At 43.1% G+C, this 20,654-nt stretch overlaps 1 protein-coding gene across 1 annotated transcript in view; it reads right to left on the bottom strand.

Moving 5' to 3' along the window:
* NOTCH2 (notch receptor 2) overlaps positions 1-20,654 on the bottom strand; it is an 84,825-nt gene that overhangs the window by 39,964 nt on the left and 24,207 nt on the right. The window contains exons 5-9 of the mRNA XM_084291120.1: positions 18,915-19,037; positions 4,436-4,669; positions 3,437-3,592; positions 2,134-2,322; positions 893-1,006 (exon numbers count right to left, since the gene is read on the bottom strand). Coding sequence (XP_084147246.1) covers positions 893-1,006; positions 2,134-2,322; positions 3,437-3,592; positions 4,436-4,669; positions 18,915-19,037 — 816 coding nt within the window. The remainder of the gene's footprint in view (positions 1-892; positions 1,007-2,133; positions 2,323-3,436; positions 3,593-4,435; positions 4,670-18,914; positions 19,038-20,654) is intronic.

The raw sequence follows: 20,654 nt of genomic DNA on the forward strand, positions 1-20,654 counted from the left end.
ACACACCACACCCTGGGTGGATTGGTTCCTCATCCAAACCACCAGCCTAAACATAGTTCCTATCCTCCAGGTCAAAGAAGCCTCAGCTTGAAAACTGAGATGGCCACGTCAAACAGAAGCAAAGCAAATGGAACAGCAGTGCTGTCCACTGCTGACCAGCATGCCTGCCTTTAAAACTGAGAGGCCACCAAGAAACACCTTCCTCCAGTAATCAACACCATTAACTTAAAACAATAACACACGCTTTACTACAGCCTTCAGACTGGAGTTACTACAGCAGCAGAGAAGGTGGTACAAAGCAGTGCTGTATCTTTACATACATTTCTTGAAATAATCCAACTATCAATAGGTTCTGTCACATGATGCAGATCCTTGGGCACTTCAAGATGTAATAGGAAAAAAAAATCAAGAACTCCAGGAATGTTTTTTGGAGGAAGGGAACAAAGGAAGAGTGGGATATGGGCCAGAAAGTCATTATTGAGTAAAAAGGGTTGCAGAACAAGCTTTTGTCAAGTATACTCTGATCTCAAAACTTTGGGAGCCAACAGGAAGACAATGATGTTTATAGTTCATGCTGACCCCCTCAGCTCAGCACTTATCCTTTTTAATTTTCCCTGAAGTGGAGACCCAGTCCACCCTCCCTCTTCATGCAAGCACCACAAGCTATACTGATGGAAAACCTGTTTCTGTTTGAAAACCTCAAAAAAAAATAAATCAAAACGCATGCAGAGGCTCTGATTTTTAAAACGCGTTTAGAATTATGCAACTAACTCATACTCAACTAAGGCTACAGAAACTCCCACGAAACACACAGCACACACTCTCTCACTGGTTACCTATCAAGTTCTTGGTAAGGTGAAGCAAAAAAAAGCTTCCAGAAATAAGTACTCACCAGGAGGACAGACACAGAGGAACCGGTTGACTTTATCGAGACATTCTCCATTATTCACACATGGGTTACTTAGACACTCATCAATATCTTCTTCACAGTGAACACCTTTAAAACCTGTTTTTTAAGGAAAAGAAAGTGACTGAAGGCCTTAGAAAGCATCCCTGAGAGTAAAGCTGCCTCTTATATCAGTGGTGAAAGTCCAATCCTAGTTTCACTGCAGTACAGTTTGCAGTTTGGGCAGAACCTATGAGGTAAGAGGTACGTTTTCTTGTACATTTTCACCAGAAGTTGAAAACGGGTGCTGATTGTGTGCTTTTCTACAGGGGCTGAATGTGCTTACTTAATCAGTGGTAACAGGAGAAGGTTGTGCCGAATTCACAGCTAATGTTTTCTTGCATTAGATAAGATTATGTTTCACCGCTTTGGTAGATATCAATGTATGTGGGTGTACAACAATATAAGGTAAAAAGTAAAGAAAATCTCAGCAGACAGCTAAAAAACCCTCACGTTTGTGACAAATAAAAGAAAAATGCTAAGAGGAGTGAAATATTTGGTTCTACCTTTCAGAAGAGATTTGATATTAATCAAAATTCATTCTAGTTTTCATGGTATTAACTAATCACCTGCAGGGGTCACAATTCTTTCATAATACTATATACAACTGTCCAACTGGCAACGTACACCCTCTTTTTTTTTTTTTTTTACCACTTTCTTTCAGAAAGCAAAATAGCAGACTACATAGGTCATTGGTATGCTGGACATGTTAATATTGGACAAGCACAACTTCGACTGACTAACTTTTTTAGTTAGCTTCTCAGGTCAAAGAGAACTTGCATCATTTGAGGTATTTTAAGCAGAAAAAACACCTGAACACTTTTATCCAGAATGTATATGTATCAGAAAACACAGTGGCTCCAAAAGTCTGCACCTGATTTGCTTATGCAAACAGAAGTTTCTACACGTGTGTTGCACGGGGTATAGTAGCTGGTGGACTGACTTCCTTCACTGATACAGAGATCAGTTTCTCTCTGTCCTCTAATTGCTTTCTACCGCCCCACACAAATGCCAATTCCACCTGGCTGGTGCCACCACAGAAAGTTCTCTGTGCTTCATTTAGCCTCACCCCGTTGCAATTTGGTGTTCCACCCCAGCAGAGCTGGCAACCTTTCCTGTACTGCACCTGCTGAGTTTTTTTTTCCACCTGTGCTGGAAGTCCCAGCCTTGTCAGAAGCTCCCCTCACCTGGCATACATAGACACGTGAATCCTCCGATTTTATCCAGACAGGTGGCATCGTTTTGGCACGGATTTGAATGGCATTCGTTGATGTCCATTTCACAGCGAGGTCCTGTGTAGCCCTTCAAACACTCACAGTGGAAAGAGCCTTCTGTGTTTACGCACTTCCCAGCATGTTCACACGGATTGCTATTTGCTGCAAGAAAGATAAGTGTGTCTGGCAAAACATTTCCTCTGACCAGGAAAGCCACAGAATCCCTTATTAGTCACGGTCTTTTCCAGTGGTCATTCCTTACTGACAAGCAATAGAGAGGGAAGGACTGTTGATCCCACTGGGAAAGGATACTGTGGCTGAAGAAAACCATGTAGCACTTACTTGCCTGTCAGAGGCAAAAAGAAATATTACCACCATCACCAGTGGACCACAGGAGCAACTCAGGTCCATGTTACTAATAGCAGCTATTAAGAACAGAGCACTGAGTGGCAAGGATTAGAGTTACTGATGCTCTGAAGGCTTTATCTCTAGGTCATCTCGTACTTCACTCCTGAGGCTGTCGAGATGCTGCCACAGCCACAAAACAACCAAACTAGTCCTTCTTGTGTTTTCAAAAGGGCAGGTCCAAAAAAAAAAGTCCAGAAGTCCAAGGCAGACTAAGGAGTGAAATTCAAAGTGCTTTCTAACAGTTCCGTGCTGGTTAGGTACCAGCTTCATGTGGTACACTCTAGTAGCAGGAACTAGCACACAGAAAACTATCAGCAAGTCTGTGAAAGCCCAACTGATCCCCCGAGCAACACTGTAGGATGTCATCAGAGAATTAAAGCTTTAAGAGCCCACGCAATCACCAGTCTCAGAAGGAACTCAAAAGATCCAGCCCTATTCCAGCTGTCAAAGAGGCTTTGTATCTCTCTACCAAGAGGAAGCTGCAATAGCCCCCACGCAAACCAAGGTACTTCTGTTTTATTCCACAGTTTTAAGTGTCAGCTTAATTATCGCATCTGTTTGTGCACACTCCTCACACAGCACTGCACAATAAAAAAGTGGTCAAGTCCCTCATCTCACTGCTTTCCATATTCCAGAGGCTAGGAGTTCAAACATGGACAGCCACTCTGACTGAGCTCTTTGCCTCAAGTCTCACACAGTATTTAAAACTCCTCTAGAGACACTGAAACGGAAGGGGGAGAGCAGGAAAGGAGGCTCACTTATGCTGAGAAGCTATGACAAAATGGGTATCATTGTGCCTCCATTAGTTTATAAAGCAAACAATACAACCCACTGTGAGCGTACTCACAGAATGCAAAAAGGAACTTACCCATTGCACATTCATCCACATCCTCAGTGCAGTCTGCTCCCTTATGGCCTTGAGGACAGGTGCAGATGTAGTGTCCATTCACAGGATTGGTATCACACAGAGCACCCTTCTGGCATGGATTGCTAACACATGCATCATCCAAGTGACACAGAAGACCTAGAGAGGCAGACAAGAGCCCATTCAAAAAAGTGAGACACAGCAACCAGAACACATTATGTAATCAAATTATCTATTTGACATACCAGGATGAAGACTCCCACAGCCAGAAACTTAAACAGTTTCGTATAGGCTTCAACCCATAGACTACCACAGAGATTTGACCACACACTTATAAAAAAAAATTACATTTAAATACAGACTCCGTGACTTCAGAGGTCTCTTCAGCACTCTGGAGTGCTGCAATTACTTATTACCGCCAAAATCTCCTCCTGGGAGCAGTTAACTAGCTCTTCTCTCTTAGGAATGATGATTTTTCTGACAGCTAAAAACACAGGACATAGGTGCACATGAAGCTGAAAACCCTTACTTAAATCAAATATACCGATCACCCGTATTTCCAGTAGTAGTTATGGGACATTTAAACCTACCCTAGAACAGAATATTTCCCATTATGTCAGTAAGCTCATTCTCACTCACAAACATCTAAGTTTGCCTCCTAGACTACTAGAGTACAGTTACCACGAATGACACAGAGCAAGTCACATTGATACGTGAATTCTCAGACAAATACAGCCCCTGCTATGGGCTGAAAAGCATCTGCTTTCCTTGCAACGTAAGTTGTACTATTTTGTTTCTTCCAGCTTAGTACAAATACTTCTTTGTTCCTAGCTACAGAGGTTTAAGAGGTCTTTGCTCATGGACAGTACGTGCTTCCTTTTGTCCTTCTGGTTGGTCACAAAGTGTGTAAAATAACAAACGGTTTTAAGCAAGTGCGTGAACTTCAGAGTTAAGATGCATCTTTCATGAAGTGCAAGACCTACCCAAGCTTTCCATCCTCACCTGCTTTTCCTTCAGGACAAATGCATGAAAAAGAAGCCACTCGATCAATGCAAGTAGATCCGTTAGCACAGGAGGCCGTGAAGCAGTCATCAATGTTCTTGCTGCAGTCGTCCCCGCTCCAGCCATTGACACAGACACAGGCATAGCCTCCGTTGTGGTTGGTGCAGGTGCCTCCATTCTGGCACGCGTTGGGCTGGAGCTGACACTCGTCAACATCTTCAGTGCAAAACTGGCCTGATACAGAGAAAGGAAGAAGAAGTTTAATAAAAGCTCAGGCACTCTGATACAAGAAGATTCTAGCATGGACAGCATAACCAAGCAAAACACTACTCCAAATTGACTGCCACTTCTGATTTCAGACCTTGGCCGGCTTGAGACTTGGGTCTGTGTGAACCTCATGATGTTCAACAAAGCCAACTGCAAGGTCCTGCACCTGTGGCCAACAGGGTGAGGGAAGGGATTCCCAATCCCTGGAAGTGCTCAGAGCCAGGCTGGTTGGGGCTTTGAGCAGCCTGAGCTGGTGGGACGTGTCGCTGCCCATGGCAGGGGGCTTGGAACTGGTGGGCTTTAAGGGCCCTTCCAACCTAACCCATTCTGATTCCATGATTTCTAGGACACTCAGAAAGGCACAAGCCTAAGAACTTCCAACAGCACCACTGTCAAATTACACAAGTCAATTGGCATCCTTACATGGGTACAAAGAGGGAGCTGAACTTTAAAAAAAAAAAAAAAAAAAAGTTAATAAAAAAGCCCAAAACCACCACTGTGACAAAATGACTATTCTCCAATAAAACACTTTCATGACCAAAGATCTTGGGGGGAAGAAAACAAATGTACACTGCGCCAGAGAGTATAAAGGAAAAGAACCACTGAGTATGACCTACTGAGGTCAGCTTCACAGGGCACAGAATTTCACAGTTTCAGCTCTAAGAAACTCAGCAATTTGTGTTTTCTAAAGTGTTTATTCATCCACATCCATCTTGATTTGACATTAAGATCTGGAAAACCAACCACTTGCATCAATATTTTATTTCAGCCAATACTTACGGCATTGTTTAGTCTTCAGAAGAAATTTTTTTTTACTTAAGTTTTAAGGTATTCATTCTTATTCCGAGTTTCTTCAACGAAGAAAAAAATAATGGCTAAGTACCAGCTAGTTTCTTCCCAGGCTGATAGATGGGTACACGTGTACAACCACACAGTACTGGTCAGGATCTACAATCTTCTTTTTGATAAACTATTTCGAAGCTTTGTTACATTTAGATCTCTAGCCCTGAAAGCTTTATTTTTCCCCCTATTTCCTTTTAACATATTTTCAACACCCTTCTTAAAAGGGCGATATACGTAGCACCAAAAGATCTCTTTATCACACAGTAAGATTGCATTTGACTTTTTTTTTCCCTTTCCCCTCCAGCTGACACCATGACCTCCCTCATTGCAGTAGCTTTCCATGACTTGGGCCAAGAGCAGTTTAAGTAACTGCGTTGCTATTACCAAGATCCTCCCGTTCTTCATCTGCAACTATTTTATCAGGTGCACGTTTATATTTGTCTGGAATTCTCCTCTTATTCCAAGAATAAGAAACTCAAGAGCAGGGCCCATATCTTTCCTGCCAATTTTCCTGGGCTCTGGTTTATTCAGGATTGCCAATTTAGAAGTACTTATTAGATGTTGCTTAATAGCCACCGCATTTAATAATGGCCTAGAAATTACGACACAAGTGCACGCATCACCACTCCCCGTCCACTGATATAGAGAACTAAAACATTTATTGTCAGCCAAAATGTAAAAACGCATACCATTATAACCATCTTTAGTTGTTACACTCAAACCATGATTCCTTTCGTTTTCAAAATACATAAATAAGTCTTAGCCTTTGGTCCAGTAAGCCCTGGATTTTTTCTCTTTGCGGCAAAAGAATAAAAAAAAGAAGTAAGAAAGAAGTTGCACAACCGACTTTGTCCTGTGCAAGTGTTCCTTCCTACAGCAAGACTGCCTCAAAACCAAGATTTTATCATTTGAAAAAAAAATGAAATAAAGTTTTAATAGTAGTAACAACAACAGAGTTTTCAGAATTACCTCACTTCCCAGATTACTTAGTGAAACAGTTGGGGGTGGGAGGGAAATTAACACTTCATATTGCTATCTACAAAACAGCTCTCTGTATTATAAAAAACAAAACCGTGCATTTGTCACAGTCCAAGTCATTTGTTCATTAGCTTTCAATATTAACAACTCCATTAGCTTATCAGTAACCAAACAGAAAAGAGTCAGTTATCTCAGGCTGGTTCCTAGCAGTCGTACGTATCTTGCAACTCATCAACACAACTGACTTCCTTTCAGAAAAATAATCAAGACGTTATTTGCTTATTATACCAGATATTTTCCTTCTTTTCTTGGAGGGGGCCCAACCCAGATCAAAGAACGTACACTGACGAATGCTCATCCGCAGCATGAGTGTTTTGCAGAAACATTCTTGCAGCACCTACATCCCTCTTGCGACTGCAGCCAATTTAAACTTGGTGTCCCTAGAGCGTGGACAGTTCTCAGTTGCCAAACCACGCAGTACTGCTACGCCTTTCTCCAAGTCACTTGCCCTGCGATATACTGAATAGCACTCCTAAGGTATAAAGGTTGTTGTTGTTGTTTTTTTGTTTGTTTGTTTGTGGTTTTTGTTTTTTTTTTTAAGAAAAAAGCAGAAAAGCAAAGATGTGGAAATTACCCCTCTCAAGCTCTCTGGATTTATTTAACTTCCCATTTCAAGTGTCACTAGTATTATCAAATTTTAGGACTTATTTATTTTTTCCTATCACTTTTACTCCGCTTCTCTAAAGGACAGCATCAAGTGACATCACTGATGTACTTGTAATAACCACGTCTTAGGCCACTCCATATTTCTTCTATCCTAAACTAAACAAACTTTTATTAGGTCTATCAACATCTCCCCCTCAAGAGAGGAAAAATATAGAGCTACTAGATCAATCATATTTGTCTTTAATTGGGATCATGAATCAAACACAGCCCCATCTTAATGCAGTTTGTTTTAAAAACAAAGGGAATTAAACTCAATATGAGAGAGGCGTAAATGAGCCATTAACTAGTGCACTTTACTATTGGATATTTTAATGAAAAAAACATGTTCTCCATTGAAGTTATAACTGAAATCCAGACTAAGTTCTGGGCCAAAGATATAACAGTCAAAAGCAGCATAAGGCAAGCTGAGCGTATCAACCTAATTACAGTCAGAAGTACTCAGTCTCATCACCTTCAGGCAAAATAAGTAACACGTCTTGAATGATTTAGGAACTTTTTTATTTTTTTTAAAGTACTACAAATGCCAGAGTACTGAAGTCCAAGGCACTTGTTAGTTTAAAAAAAAAAAAAAAAGAAAAAAAGGAGCTGCTGAATAGACAAGAATATAAAGCCATTTCAAGTTCACTGAAAATGCTCGAGTTCTCACTGTTGAAGTGTGAGTTGAGTGGCTTAGAAATGCATTCTGTAGCCCTAAGTCTTCAGAAGAGAAATTAAGACACATTATTAAGAAACCCATCGGTTCCTCAGACAGCATTTTTGAATCTTTAGGCGGTAATAAAATGGGATTAAGGGTCAATATTAGAAAAAACTGCACTGAAGAATTACTTTCAGAAACGTGCATGCATCTACAAATGGATTCAAAGAACATCCTCCCTCAAAGGAGCATCACCACTTACTTCTCAGTGAGCCTAAAGGATGGCCACAAGCTGTCAGGGCCCTGAAAAGGCTGGTTTGCCCTCAGAAAAGGCTTCGACTCCTTATGCAAATGACATAAGCAGATGAGTATTTTGGACAGCTGCTGCAAAGAAAAGATTTGATGCTTCTGTTTTTAGCAGCCTAGGTCTTCAATGTGGTGTCTGTCCTGCAAGCTTCCTGAATGGCTTCTCCACAGCAGAGACCGACGGCTCTTCCAGTATATGACATAAAACAGGCCTTAATTTTAAACTGACAAAAAAAAATCTCTGAAGGTTTACTTGAGGGATGCAGCTTGGCTTAACTGTAACTGAACCAAGTCTATTTACTTGTAATTTTACTTGTAATTTACTTGGAAACCTTGTTTTCTGCTTGCTAGGAAAAACTGAGTCTTTCATTCACAGAACCCAAATTCAACTTCTAAGTGCAAACTCTTGATCTGTTTAGCTAGAAGTTTCTATAGGTATTTCTTTACTTCTGCTTTTGCTACTTTCAACGGCATTTCTAAAAGAAACGTAAATGCAGCGTCAACCAGTGATGGTGTGCCCTTACACAACACTTGGAGCTCAAAAACCCTAGTTGTACAGTATTTTAATGGGAATGTAGGAACACGCATCTAGAACATGACAAGAAAGGAAGCACAGATTACTCCAAGAAACTAATAAAAGCCTAACCTGACCTTGATATTTGCAGAGCCTGGGAAATCAGCAAAATGCCGACTCAGGTTCTGAGTGACCTTGTACAAAGTAAACAGCCGGTCCATGTGGTATTTCAAAATTGAAAACTAGAAGTAGAAAAAGGGAACAGCCCTCAGCTCTTAGTGCTTTCTGCCCACTATGAAACTAGTTACTTCCCGTATGTTCCCCCTCAGAGAAGCTGCAAGGAATAAAGTAGCCCAGGCACACAGGCTGCTTTGACTGATCCCCCTGCCAGCCCAGGGGCTCGGGAGATTCTCCTTTGGCAGACACAGGATGCAGTGGCTCAGGGCCCCTCATGTCGTTGTACCTGTCCTCACTGATGAGAAACTGCTAGATTGTTCTCCTAGAGCCCCTGTGATAACAAGAAAAAATAAAGGCTGATGTAAAAGGTAAGGCAGCACGTTAAGTGAGTGCAATCCTACAGCAAAGGAGCATTAAGCTCTGGACAAATAAGAAACCCAAACAGCCATGCTGGGAAGCAACAACAGATGCATCCAAACGCTGATCCTACTGAACCTTTCGCGTAAACCCCAATTCCAAGACCTCCTCTTTGCACAAAACCCAATTCCAAGACAGGAAACCGGACTGATCCTACAGCTGAACGCAGGCAGGACTTTCTGCCAGTTCAGTCGGAGGTCTTCATCTTTGGCAGACCGTATTTTCCGTAAAGGAGAAAGTTTTCTTGGCCACTTAACAGCTCTCCAGCAGTAAAGACTGCCGATGCACAGCTGGAGTACCAGACGCCAAAGCCTCCGGAGAGGGGATCTCACATACGATTTATGCACTAAAAGCATTTAGCAGGATGGAGGCTGTAAATGCGTTACTGTGCCTTGAGAACTGAGCTGGGAGGAGATCGCTGCATCCATTTCTCTCAAAATCATGACCACCGCAGCACTGGACTCAAACTGACCTGGAAGTCAAAATATCTTAAGAGCTTGGTGATACCAGAAGGGAAAGGTAATTCGGCAAGAATCACAGACTGTGCCTCGAGTCTGTGAGAGACTCACTGGAAGAGCAGCCTCAAGTTTCAAGGCATCTTTTCTGCCCCCATCCATCCCCTCAGTATCCCACAAGCAGCACGCCACTTGTCTCAGACTAGCACTGCCCTGCACAAAGATCTTACGGTCTCATGGAAGGGCCATCCGGGAAACTACAAACCAGTACATTTAGCTAGAATCTTTTGGAAAGGGAGATCTATTTCACAAAGTATTGCAAAGATTGTTGTACAGTCTTTGAACGCAATCTGTGTAGCCGAAGGAAGCTCATCTCATTAGAACTGTTTACTTTTTTCCTCTTTCAGAGCACTGCTAAGTCACAAGGTGAACAGCACCTTATCAAGGCTCAACGAGTGGCTCAGAGATAAGAAACGGTGTTTGGGTTAATGGCCAATTCTAATTACAGCAGAAGGTTAACCAGCACAGGGGACCATACTGCTCCTTCCCATCTCTAACCATCCACACAGACGTTCAGGATGCCAGCAGGCAGACCACGTCTGTCTGGGGAAAGGCATTTCTCAGTCCAGTCCTTTCCTTTAAGGCAAGGAAAACGCCTGTGTTGCTTGAGTAACCCGAAGCACATTGCTCTGTGGGGTCAAAACATCAGTTTCCTCAAGTTGTTTTGCACGGCTCCTTAGTAAATGGAAAAGCGTAGGGAAGATAGTGTGGAACCATCAGGACTTTTCATAAAACGGCATCTGTGAAAAAATACTTCACATGTTTTGTGCATTTGTAAAAACATTCAATTAATCTTTAACCCACAAAATTATTCTTACCCCTTGAAAAAGCTAAGTTACAGTTAATGGATACATACAGGCACTGCAGCATCTAATTAACGACCTGAAAGATGAACAGTAGGCAGCAATATCTTTCACAAAATAATATTTATATTATCCAAGAGGAAGCCAGAGAACTTCAGACAGCTTCAACCAAGTGAGGTTGCTGGGCAGTGCAACAGCAGACACGGTTTGATGCAACAAGTGGCAGATGAAATAGAAGAGCAAACAGGCTTCTTGCTGAAAGCTGGGGTTAGACACTCCTTGAGGAAAGACTCCAGCTCCCCTGGAAGGGTTGTGGGGACTTCTACACAACCCACAGCTTTCATCACCAAAAATAAATATCACCGATGAGATATCTGACCACAAGGAGGAATAACTAATGCAAACGGCTGCAAAAGAGCAGTGGCACAGCCTCAGCCTACCAACACGCTTTGCAGCACCGAAGCCACCACCTCTTCATGAAGAGGCTGAAACTGGGGTAGAGGTCGGCGTCCAGCAGGCCGGCTGAAGGGAAGCATTTCATAAGAGACTCACAAAGCAAATATTACCAAGACAGACGCATTACGATAGAAGTACAATACAACACTTATTGCAAGGAAGATCAAATGTTTTCTTTCATACATTTTGCCACGTGCTGTGATTTGCTTTCCTGACATAAGGTATCATCAAAGCAAAGGACTGCAAACTTCTCTGGAAGAGGTGGTGTCTTTACACAGACAAGAGTGCACAGAGCAACCAACAGGCAATACTGACAGACAGGGATCTCACATGTCCAAATCACATCCAAATTCCAGCCCCTCTGATGAGACCATCTCAACAGCTTCCTGCAGGAAATCCGATGAACCTGACTGCTACTTTCGGCTTCGAGGACAGCTCCAGGCACACACAGGAGTTCATGGTGGACTATGCTGCTTATATTTGCAAAAAGTCTCCCCGGTTGCATGTGTTTACTAAAAGTCTTCCTTAAGTACTGAAAAAATGGCTGAAGCCAAGTACTTTTCCTCTTGTAATAGCAAGGGGCATGCTGAAAAAAAAAAATATTCCTTCCCAAGGATCTCACAGCATCTTGATTCCCTCCGAAATACACAACTATAGAGCAGCAAAGAGGTAACAACCATCCCCAAAATTCAGGTGGGATTTTCTTTGTTTTGGTGTTTTCTGTTTTGTCTTTATCTAGATCTACTTCCTTTTGAAGAATGTCAAATGATATCCAAGATATAAAATGTAAGAGGTTAATAGAGAGTTTGAACACAACTGAAGATCAATCTGCAATTGTAGTGAGCAAACATCTGTGTTTATTTTAGGCTCATATGATGGGGGAAACAGTTTAATTTCATAACCACACTAGGAAGCATGTACTGGAACTAATGGGCTTTTACAAGGGATTTTACAGCCTCCAAACACAAAACTCTGGGCTTTAGGAGAGTTATGCACGCCCTGATCCACCAAGCACCGCCTGAAATCACTCAGCAGACTACTGGGGAGGGAGGGAGGGCCACTCGGACAGAGCTCCTCAGAGGCAGCATTACAAAGGAACAGAAGAGTGTTCAAGAAAGATGACGAGTGCACTAATGATAGACTGGTTTAATATGGCAGAGGCTGGTGAAATGACTGGGTACGGCGCCAAGATAGAGAAGTAATCAAAAGGAAACACACATCACCAAGCTACCCTTCATTCTGCCCTTCTCTTAAGCTCCTCTGGAAAATCCAGTAAACCAGGGAAATCCCTAACAAGCAGAAAGTCCTGCAGGGCAAAACGTAATGACTGAAGCTAAACCTTGCAATAAAAGCTTCATATTCTCCAGCTAGCTCAGCAACGCATCTTTATTAATTACCCAAAGACAAATCACCTCATTCCGAGGATGATGGAAGGGGCAGAAACTGCCAGAAACAAGGCAGCTGCAGATAAAACAACTGTTAGCTATTAGCCTGGTCTCAGAGCACACATGCACCAACCCAGACTCGGAGTGGTCTAGTCTATTTTGTTTGAGAGCCAAACACATGCAAGATGTACTGAAAGCTTAAGACAACTCCACAAGAGATTATTTGGCACATCCGACCACAAAGAGCATTTCCCAGGCTGGAAAGTCACCAAAGGCACAATGGAAGAGGCAGTAGCATGGACTAAATCAGATGCTGTCGTTCTGTCATCGGATCAATTCGGCTGTTAACACCTGAAGTGTTTTATTACAGCTACCTCCTCATCATGGCTTGCTATGGGGAAACAGAAAAGAGCAGGCAACGAACTGGAGGTTGTGTACCTGTAGAGAGTTCACACTGGATAAAGCACAAACGGTGTCAATTCGGAGCTTATGAAATCAGCCTGCTCCACGCAACGCTGGAACAAGGCATCACAAGAACACCAACCATCCAGGATAAAGTTTGGTCACATCTGATGCTTCAAATCATTTGTACACCCAAGCTTCGAGCTGCCAGCTCTGGAACCTGCCCACATGCTCCCTTCTCCCTTTGTATTTGCCAATTCAAACGTGAAGGAAGAAAAAGAATCATAATCCCTCTCGGCCTCTTTCAGAGGGCTGCCTCTTGGAGATTTCGCGATAGTGACAGCTAAGCACCGGCCAACGTGCCAAGTTTGGCACGGGCAGATCTCAGCTAGCACCCAACAGGCTGCAGTGCTTTTTAATACGAGTTTGGAAAAGCACCCAAAAGTCCACCATCAATGCACAACTGGGAAAGGCAACCAGGCAGGAGTGCCACCAAATTTCAAGCCTCTCAGTATTCCAGCAAGGCAGTATTTTTTTCCCCCCAGCACTAAGCAGGCTCGTTACTGTACACTTTCTAATATGGAAGCTGGTGTTCAGCAAAGAAAGTCTCCAAAAGAAAATACCAGAGCGTACGATCTTACATAAAAATGTTAAACATTAGCCTTTTGATGTTTATCCTCCCTTCTTAGCAAAGAAAAGTCACGTCTGCCCAGAGTTTAAGGCTGGGATTTTCAAAGAAAACGAAGGTAGAGAGCAAATATTGCTCTAATTAAATAGGAATCGAATCCTTAACTCCCCTGTTTGAAAATTCCTGCCTAAAGCTCTGCAGAAAGAGTAACCCTTGTGCTAGTGTTTAAGAGCGTATGACCAAGCTAGCAGCTATTTTAATTAAAAAGCATTGCCCTGCTGCCTGAAGAGCTTTTCTGCTCAAGACAAACATTTGCTTCTTAAGCTAGCTTCCAGTGCTGGAGTTCTTTGGTGGAGTCAGCTGTTAGCACGCTGTGCTTTCCTGGAGACAAAAGTCTCCTGGATTTTAAGATACACAGTTTGCTGGAGCCCCCTTTTCAGGCAAAAAAACAAAGCCTAAACAAACACACTTGCCATGGGAGTCTCACCCTCAGGGCCAGAAATGAAAGGAGGCAAACAGGCCAGGCCTGCAGTGCAGCAGGATAATGCTGGCCCTCCAGGATTTGCTTGAGCACGGACATCACACGGCCCCCAGACCCCGAGACTCGTCCCACTGCTCCCAGTGCAGCACCTGAGGAGAAAACAGTGCAAAGGACTTAACCGGATGGAGGATGCATACCGAACTCTGTTGTGCTCCATTCCTGAAAGGTGACCTGGGCCAGGCTCACGCTGATCCTCCAGAACTTTCCACAGCTAAGCAGGAGTCTTCCTCGGCCAAGCCAAACAAAACACACTGACAGCGCTTTATAACGTTACTTTAATACCCAAAGTCTTCCTGACACAAAGCTGCACAGGCTAGATCACCACAGTAAGCAGGTGCATTTTAAAGGCAGCCTTGTTTCGTTATCTGAATCGTAGCCTGGAATCCCTGAGCACCCCTTAAAGCCTCGCTCTCACCACCTCCTCGCAAGGACACCCTAACCTTTCATGCAGCTTTGCAGCCCTGCGCTGCCATTGCTTTCTCTGTACCAGCTCACTCGTGAGACCTCTCCATGAATTTTAATTCTTGATCCAAAACAAGAAAAAAAAAAAAAAGGCAGCTGGACAGGATTTTTTTGCTAGATTAGTGAGTTAAAGTGGCTCGCTCCAACAAAGACCAGAGCCAGCCCTGAGAACGGGGAAGGGTGTCTAGGAGCAGGGAGGGAAGGCAAAGACACTTGGACAGCAGCAAGCCATCCAGTTTGTTTAACTATGGCAAAACAGCAGCATAAAGCAGTCTTTACGTGCCACAAACATGACCCAGGCAGGATTTGGGGCTAATTTTAACTCAAATCACACCTGAAGTATACCAAGTTCCTGCCTGGCACATAGGAATAGACTTCAGCCTTTCACAAAAGCCTCTCTATCTATTTCCAATGAGTCTGCAACATGGTGCCTTGCAAGGACACAACAAACATCGGTCCTGACATAGGATGTAGCCCAGGACTTGACAAAGTGATCTTTAAACAAAACAAAACAAAAAAAAAATCAGCTAACATTCAACAACAGAAAAGATCTGGAGCAGCTTCCCCAAGACACATCCAAGATCATCTTGCCAGTTACAGACTGGGGCAGCTGACAATCATTATAACCATATGAAATACAAGAACTCTGAAGGTGACAAAAACATTAGTAACAGCAGGAATTTCCCGTGGTTGTCTTTGAAAAGCAAGATTTTATCTTTCCGGAAAAAACAGCACATGAGAAAGAGAAGGCACATGCATCAACAAAGGAGCAGTGAGCTCTGTTAGAAGAGTAGGAAATGAGATGGAAAGCAAACAGCCTCTCAAAAGGTGGATTCCAGTACCAAACAGAAGACATTAGCAGAAAATGCATGCTTGTATAGTGCAGGCTACCACCTGTCAAGGAACCACAAGAGGCAGATGGTTACCAAAAGGAATTGCAACAGATTCTATTTCAGAAAAGGATGCTTCGATATCGCCTTACACAAAATTGTTCTTTGCTAGATGGAGTACAGCTTCTTGATTCTTCCTGATTTTTCTAACACAAAAGGAGAATGGCTTCCTCAGTGCCATGAAGCACAAATCACGTTCACAAACGTGATAGATCTTCATCCACGGTGCAAAGATTAAATAAACACTAAAACAAACAGACCGATTTAAACTTTTCCAGGATCACTTGACAAGTTAAGTGTTAGCAACAAAAGACTCCACAACACCTGTTATGAAGATGGCACACCTACACAGTGGAAGTGTTTTTATAAAATTTAACATCCTTTTGCTTTTGACTGATGCTTACTTACAAGCACATGGCTCTGGGCCTTTTTTTTTTTTTTTTTTTAATTATTTTTAAACAGCACAGAATGTCCTGTAAACTCAAGGTCTCATTGGAGGCTTTTGATTTCCCCAAGTGTTGACTTTGTTTTACACTGCTGTGTTATAAGTATTTATCAGGACAGACTCTCTAAAAGTTGTTTGTTCAGTTCTCCCCTCTTCACTAACCTTAGTGATGATTTACAATGTTATAAACCATGTTTGTGCAAAAGATGGACCTGCACTTATATAGTATATTTCCTTATTGCTGAGTAACTTGCTTTTATTGTAGCTTACCGCTGTCAGAATCAGCTGCAGTTTAACCTTGGGAAAAAAGGCACCTCTCTCCAAACTATCCTAGGAGTCCTCCATCTCTCTGCTGTAGTGTGTGCCCACCCTCAGTGTCACACCTCGTGTCTCTGTATAATGTTATCTTCATGGTCTCTCACTGAAGATGCAGGAAAGGATTGAAGTGCATTCAAAGAAAGATTCATATAAGAAAATACACTTTTGGGGTGTCACAGAACATCATCGCTTTGCCACACATTTACTGGGCAAAAGGAAAATTACAGATACTATAAATGAATTCTTGAAGGCAAGCTTGCCAAGAGGTTTTCAGCGCACAGGCTTTCAAGCAAAGCAGCTTAGAGAAAGGCCCCGAATACAGCCCTTCATTGCCATTGTTAGCCATCAGCCTCCCCAAAACACCCAGCCCAGCATAACACTGCAGGGGAATGGTTATCACTAAGGCATCCTGTGGACAAGGGCACAGTGCTGCTGCCCTGCTTATGGCAAACACGGTGACATGAATACGCATAGCTGCTGCTGAGCTTACTCATGCTTTAGTTTGAACACCAAAACTGGTGCTGTGCATTTTGGACAAGACAGTTCAATTCCCCAGCGGCTCTGACGTTCATAGTTGAAGCAGCCAAACTGCTGTTTTCTGAACTGTGAGACCAGTTTTCGCTCCCAATTGACCTGAGCCTTGAAGTCTAGGAAGTCACTGGCCTTGAGAAGTCATTATCTAAAGCCGCTGCTGCACTGATAACCTTAACTTCACCATAAATGCAGGAAATTCTCAGAAAAAAGCATTCAACTAATTTGTTTTATAAAGCCATGGGAACACAAAACTTGGAGAGCGCCTCTCTTTCCAGGGTTTCACAGGAGGGAAGCATCCTTCACACGTAAGATTTTCTGGAGAGCCTGCACAGACAGAAGACAGACAGCACAAGGCTAGGCCACAACGTGGGCCCAATGATTTTTTTCCCCCAGCGTTAGAGCCCATGAAGAGGTACGGAGTGGGAACAACTAACTGCATTGCAAAGAGCTTCAGTGGTTAATCAGAGAGACAATCTACCACAAAACCAAAGAGAATCACAGCCCGTTACCACCAAGGTCTCTTTCCAGGTGAGTTGCAGAAGGCCTCCCCAGTGAACAGCAGCCACCCACCCAAATCCCGCAAGCCAGGTTACGTTTATGATACCTCTACAAATCACAGTAATCCCTCATAAATTTTAAGCTCATGCTGTACACACTCATGGTCCATTATCTCCTCTGTGCTTCAGGAATAATCTCGAGATTGATTTACTACTGACATGTTAGAAGACAAAACAGGGTTTATAATTCCTGCAGCGTGAAGCAGTATTTCAGGGGTCACTGAAGGGTTGCTGGCTCTCCACCCAAACTCTCTTCATGTTTTCCTTTGCAGGAAAACTTGAACACCATTTAGACAGGGAGGCAGTAGAGATGAAAGGGTATTTGCTCATCAAGGGGAGGACTCATTTTCTCCCATTTATACCAGGTTTCAGAGAGCTATGCAAGCCGTGAGAGGTGCATTTCCCTCTCTTATGTGGTTTTACCTTTAAAATTATGTATTCTTAAGTGAAGTTAATGAGGGTTCTTAATTGGCAGGCCTCCTTGGCAGTTAATGACAAGTTTATAATGAGAATGATGCTCTCTGAGGGGAAAAGCTAAAACAACACAAAACCTTTGGTCTCTAGTAGTCAAACTCTTCACACAAGGTTTGTCTGAACAACCATTCACTGCAGATGTTCTGGCTTCAAACATCATTTTCTAGACACAAAGAATGCACTAGAAGTTCTTCAGAACCAGAGGAGTTCATTCAGGCTTATGCTCCAAGGCAAAATACCTTAGTTTACTTCATAAAAGGAAGACTGCATGTTCAGTCCATACCTCAATGTTTTGAGGTTGTTCAATTTCCTGTAATTCCAAAAAAAAAAAAAAAAAAAAAAGGGGGGGGGGGGCAGCAAAGATGAACCCAACTGAAAAAGTGTGCCAGCTAAGAATGACTAAAAAATAAAAAAACCCAAACCGGAGGTATTTGTTTATTTTTGAGGTACGGAGACATTTTGTGACTAAAGATGACACTGAATTTCCTGTAAGCTGCTTCCTTACATCATGCATAATGGTTTCTTGAAATTCACATTTCCCCCCCCACCTCCCCAGACACACTCAGAGTAAAACAGACTCATTTATGAAGCAAAAGTAGCTTTGCTAGTTGGAGAACTCCAGATAAAAATCAGCCACATTAGGCAAATGGTAGCAAAAACATAAGCTTCCCATGCACAAGCTTCTCTTCCCCCCTTTCTCCCACCTATGCCTTCCTCCAGTTCTGTCCTGTTCTTTAGTAGCGTTACCATTATCTACAAGAGGATCATTATCCCACATCAAAAATGCCCCCAAACGTGTCAAAGCACCACAAAAGCACACAATTGTAATAGAAAAGCCATGCTTTGTACTTCTGTGAAATATATAACCTCTTACAAACTAATCCATACAAGCAGAAGTGCAACTCAGAGTCGCACTGCATGGCAGCTCAAGACCCACACGATTTGTCTGTAAAAATCACATGCATGTAGGCCTGTAACGCTGAGCAGTGCAGTGGGAAATTGCCTCGTTTTGTGGTGGCTTTGATGTAAACAATCTTCTGAAGGATTCACTGACATCTGTCCCCCAGACTGCAGAACAAGGTACAGATGTGAGCTACATCCAGCCATTTGCAACTTGAGTTGTATGTTGAGTGAAGGCCAGAAATCCTGCATTTCGTTCCTGTAAAGCGCATCCAGCCCACAGAGAAGCATTTTCAACAGTACCTACCTGTCCACTGGGGCGGGCAGCGGCAGTTGTAGGTGTTGACACCATCCACACATATGCCCCCGTTTTGGCAATTGTGATTTGGGCAGTCATCAACGTTCCGCTCGCAGATGCTCCCCTCGAAACCTGGACAAAGCATAAACACAGCAGAGTGAAACGGGCTCCACAGAGTCTTTCAAAGAGAATTCATCTTCAGTGCAGCTCCCCCACAAACCTCATTTTTGTTTGTTTTTCTTAAAGACTCGTCCTGTTAACCTAATCCTGATGGATCTCCACATAGCAAGCGGGCCAGAGCCGTCGTTGAATGCCTTTGCACGCAGGTCAGATTACACAGGCAGAGCACCACTCAGGACAAGTTCTTCCCATGACAAAAAAGTAGCTGGCGTTCATCGTGTGAACCTCTCAGGATTGTTCATGTGCTTTGGCTATGTCAAGGTAAGATCACCCACGCTTTGAAAATTCAGCTCCCAAATTCCTCATTTGGCCCTCCTCAGCGTTAGGCAAATCAATCAATTAGTCACCACCCAAGCAATGCTGATAAACGAAGCCCTGACTGAAAAGCAGAAGAAACCAGACACCTTTCCCCAGTGAAAATCAAGGCTCCTAACGATCACAGTCACTCTGGCAAAATACCCCTTCTCCACCGTGGTAGAGCTCCTTTTCCCTTCTAATACGAGGAAGCAGGGACGTTGAGGAAGGGAGCTGCCAGTAATCCATCTTCCCCTCGATTTCACATGCTGCTTCACCTCACGCTTCATTAAACAAACCTGCCATTTCTGCTGGACGAGATAGCTATTTATCAAAGCACAAGTGGATGCATGCTAATGTGGATGAAGTAAATGATTCCAGAATGCATGCATTAATTCAAAACATCAGCTCTGCCTCTTCACTGCTTTGGAATGTAATATTAACATGACACAGCCCTCTCATCCAAAGCTATGCTTTAACCCCCTCTACGTTTGATGCCCTGTTGCAGACAGTTCCAACACATCTGCATCAAGTTACACAAGCCCTCTAAGCACCATCTGATCCAACACAGACCCCGCGATGTGGCAGATGAGGCTGAGACTGTAAAGCTCTGAAGCAACTTCTCCAGACGATGGCTACTCCCAGGAGACGTGGGATGATTCACATCCATTCCCACTTTCTCAACTCCTCCAGCAATACAGGTAAAGTCAGAAGCCAGGAGGAGCACTGTCACTAAGCCGTATCGAATGGATCATGGTTCACCAGCAAGGAAGAACAGGCTCAACGTTAGCACACCTGCAGTGCCACACTCTTTATTTAAAGCCCTTCTCACCCTCTCCCAAGATCCTGCAGGCCTCATTGCAATAGGGAACGTTAAAATGAAGAAAATAAATGGTTAATCCAAACGAGCCCAGCAATGCCTTCCTGGCAAAAACTGCTGAGGAATGACTACCAAGGAATACAATTAATAATCGAGTTACTATATTTAAAACTGTGCAACCACAAATGACCAGAGATTGAGCTGTAAAACACAGGAGTGTCCTATCAGCTTGTTTTTGAGCTGGAGGAGAATCCTCCCACTGACCACAGATTGCGCTCATGCCAACAATGTGATCAGCATGGAAATGCACCCAGAACCACAAGCTCAGAAGGGTTAAGTTCCTATCTTCTCAGCTTGGACAACCCAAAGGCCAGCCCTGCCTTCTGGTAAATAGGCTCCTGAGAGCAGGCACTTATTCAAAACCATCTCACTGTACCACAGGCAAAGAACGTGGC

This window comes from Netta rufina (genome assembly GCF_964035555.1).
Source record: "Netta rufina genome assembly, chromosome: 8".
NCBI lineage: Eukaryota > Metazoa > Chordata > Aves > Anseriformes > Anatidae > Netta > Netta rufina.